The sequence below is a fragment of the Pundamilia nyererei genome, unplaced genomic scaffold, assembly GCF_000239375.1.
Source record: "Pundamilia nyererei isolate P.nyererei 1_Seehausen unplaced genomic scaffold, PunNye1.0 scaffold00004, whole genome shotgun sequence".
Lineage (NCBI taxonomy): Eukaryota > Metazoa > Chordata > Actinopteri > Cichliformes > Cichlidae > Pundamilia > Pundamilia nyererei.
In genome coordinates this window covers 6,054,881-6,057,754 of record NW_005187405.1, presented here as the reverse complement: position 1 = coordinate 6,057,754, position 2,874 = coordinate 6,054,881, and the positions used below count along the sequence as shown (strand labels likewise).

General features: G+C 38.9%; 1 protein-coding gene across 4 annotated transcripts in view; it reads left to right on the top strand.

The window, feature by feature from the left end:
• The window catches only part of LOC102194369 (dipeptidyl aminopeptidase-like protein 6), a 90,559-nt gene extending 88,996 nt beyond the window's left edge, over window positions 1–1,563 (top strand). For all 4 annotated transcript variants that reach the window (XM_005721356.2, XM_005721353.2, XM_005721355.1 and 1 more), the window contains one exon: window positions 1,130–1,563. In XM_005721356.2, coding sequence (XP_005721413.1) covers window positions 1,130–1,276 — 147 coding nt within the window. In that variant the 3' untranslated portion in view covers window positions 1,277–1,563. The remainder of the gene's footprint in view (window positions 1–1,129) is intronic.
• The last annotated feature ends 1,311 nt before the right edge of the window (window positions 1,564–2,874 follow it).

Sequence of the window (2,874 nt, the reverse complement as noted above, 5' to 3'; positions counted from 1 at the left end):
ATGCTCTCAAAATCTCTTGAGAGAAGTAACTAAGAGTTATTTTCATTTCAGATTAATTTGTGTATTATTCTTTCTAATTTTTCCCATTTTAGCTTGACAAATAACTTTTTCTTAGTTTTGCAGATTGAAGAACTGTTCAGTTATTTACATGCAGTTTATGTTTATGCAGTGTCCCAGTGCACAGTCGGATATTGCTGTTTTGCTGTTTTTCCCCCACAATATCATAATTAGTGTTGTTGTTGTTGTTGCCTGTATACATGCCAGAAAGGCTTTTTAATAAATACAGTGTATAAGGATAAAATAAATAATAAAATCCTCCTGTAATTTTTAGTAATAGCTTCTTGACAAGCCACCGTTTCACTGAGACCATTTCTGGATGAGACTTTGGAGAACAGATACAACAGTAGATGGATCAGCTGAAGGGTCAGATGTGTCGCTCAGGTCCTATGCCGGGTCTTTGCTGGATTTTTTTCCCATGTATTTTTTAGAACATGACTTTCAGATACTGTTTGTCTGCTGTAGACCTCTTTTTTTGTTTTTTTTTTTTTTAAAGCCTACCACGTCTTCTTTTGTCCTCCACTTCACACAGCACTCAACACTAAGATATGCCAAGTATTTATCTAACAGCTCTGCCAGTCAAACTGTGTTGTCTTTGATATTTTTCATAGATTGTAATAAAGAAATGCAAACAATTATGGAATTTTGCGACAGGCTGCTATTAACAAAGTGCATAAAGATACCTTTTTATTCTTTGTTAGGCTGTTAACTTTCTGTAAACACGGGTTCATCCCTTGAGTTCGGTGTCTTTTTTATGCTTGAATGATTCATGGTTCAGTGTTAAGTGACTTATCAAACTAAACAACATTACTCTGAAAATGATCAGGTACAAAGACTGCATTGAAAATGATTGAAATGTCCAAGAAAAACTTCTTTTCATCCAGTTTTATGTGCATTTGTCACTCTTTTACACTTCAGCGCTATGCTTTAGTATTTTTTTTCTCAGAAAATGCATTTTCATTATCCAATGAAAAAACATTATTAAAAAAAGATAATAATATGATTTTGAGTGAACGACACCAAATCAGCCTCACCGTACTGTCTCTGTCAATTTCCCCATCTTTATCTGCAGATCTATCCAGATGAAGGACACTTCCTACACGGCGAGGGGACACAGCAGCACCTGAGCCAGTCCTTGGTCAACTTCTTCGAGGAGTGTTTCCGGCTACCAGAGATTCTGACAGACGACCAGCAGGAAGAGAACGAGGACAACAGTTAAACTTTGATCCTCTGAGCAGCCCCGGCCAGATACTACAGCACAATATGCAACAGATTTTTCGTTCCATCCCAGTAAATCCGCACCACCTGCTGTCAAATCTGATTTTAGCTCCAATGAAGTGCAGCACCTGCATGTGCAAAAAGGGCCTCTGCCTACATCCCTTCTCCTCATCTCGTGCTGGCTGCTGACAGGGAAACCAGTCAGATAGAGGCTGAATAAATCTCAGATGCGAACAGTCATGTCTCTCTCTGATTAACGGACTAGTGCTCCCTCTGGTGGACTGATAGAGGATCAACAAAGCATCCATTCGGCATTGCGTCTCCATTACAAAACAGGCACATTAATCCAGTGCTTCGCGGCACCAAATATCCCTCACCTGCGACGATAGGCTCATCATGTTGAGATTTAACTTTTAAAAGGCTGCCAGTTTCTCATAACCTTGCCAACTAACTTACTGATTATTGTGTTCATGAGTATGATTATTGGTACTTGTTTCTCAGAATTTCTCTGTTCAGTGTCTTACAGTTGTACCGTGTCGGAGTGGCTGTCTGGCTGCGTCAGTCTTTAGTTGCTTTACGAAACAAAGGCACAATGTTTAACTTGTGTTGTACTCCAAAAAAATGTATCTGTACAAAAATGGTGTGAAACTTTCCTCTTCATATTTCCGAATGAACCCTTTTCTTTTTTCTTTTAGTCACTGTGCCTTACTGTGGGTGACGTGTTCATGTTAGGAGCCCACATGACACTGAAAATGAGCTAATATGGAAAAGGCGTTGTGTGAATCAAGGGGCACATTTAAAACTTAGGAAGAGCTGAATAGAAGATAACTGTACGACTGCTGGGGAGAAGGTGTTACACTAACACAAAACCAACGATATTTAGTTTGCAGTTTCTTGATATTTGCCATCCAAACTGGCGTAGTGGTGAATTAACTATACTGATTTTTATTATTATTTTGTGGTTTACTTTGACGACTTTGTGTGTTCTCTCTCCTCATATCACTTCTGTTGTCAGTGGTTTCTAGTCAGCTGATGTACAAAGTGTATAAAACATCTTGAGTCTTTATGTTGTATGTGCAACTTGTATATAAAGCATTTTGAAACTTATCTTTTCTTTGGCTTAATTCATGACCTTACCTTGACAACTACAAGCACAAAGGCAAACGATGACAACCAGGTTGGGTACGAAATAAACTTACTGGCCACTACATTACTACCTGTTGCCCCTTTTGATGCACACGGACATGACAGCATCACAGTTTTTTGCTTATAAAAGTGTGTGGTGTGGTCTTCTGCTGCTGGACCCAATCTGCTTCAAGGTTGGACATGTTGTGCATGCAGAGATGCTCTTCTGCACATCTTTGAGTTCCCGTTTTCTATTCCTGTCCACATGCCTGAGTTGTGTTATGTGATTGTTTAATATTTGGATTAAACAGTTGAACACATACTTATTGAAGTGGCCAGTAAGTGTATTTTACTTGGGATAGTGTGCTAACCCAGGAAATAGCTGTATAAGCAAACAAATACCAACCGGGCTCCATGCTAAATCACCATCTTAAAAAAAAGCTCTGTGAAGTTTGACAACTGAATGCGTTTGTA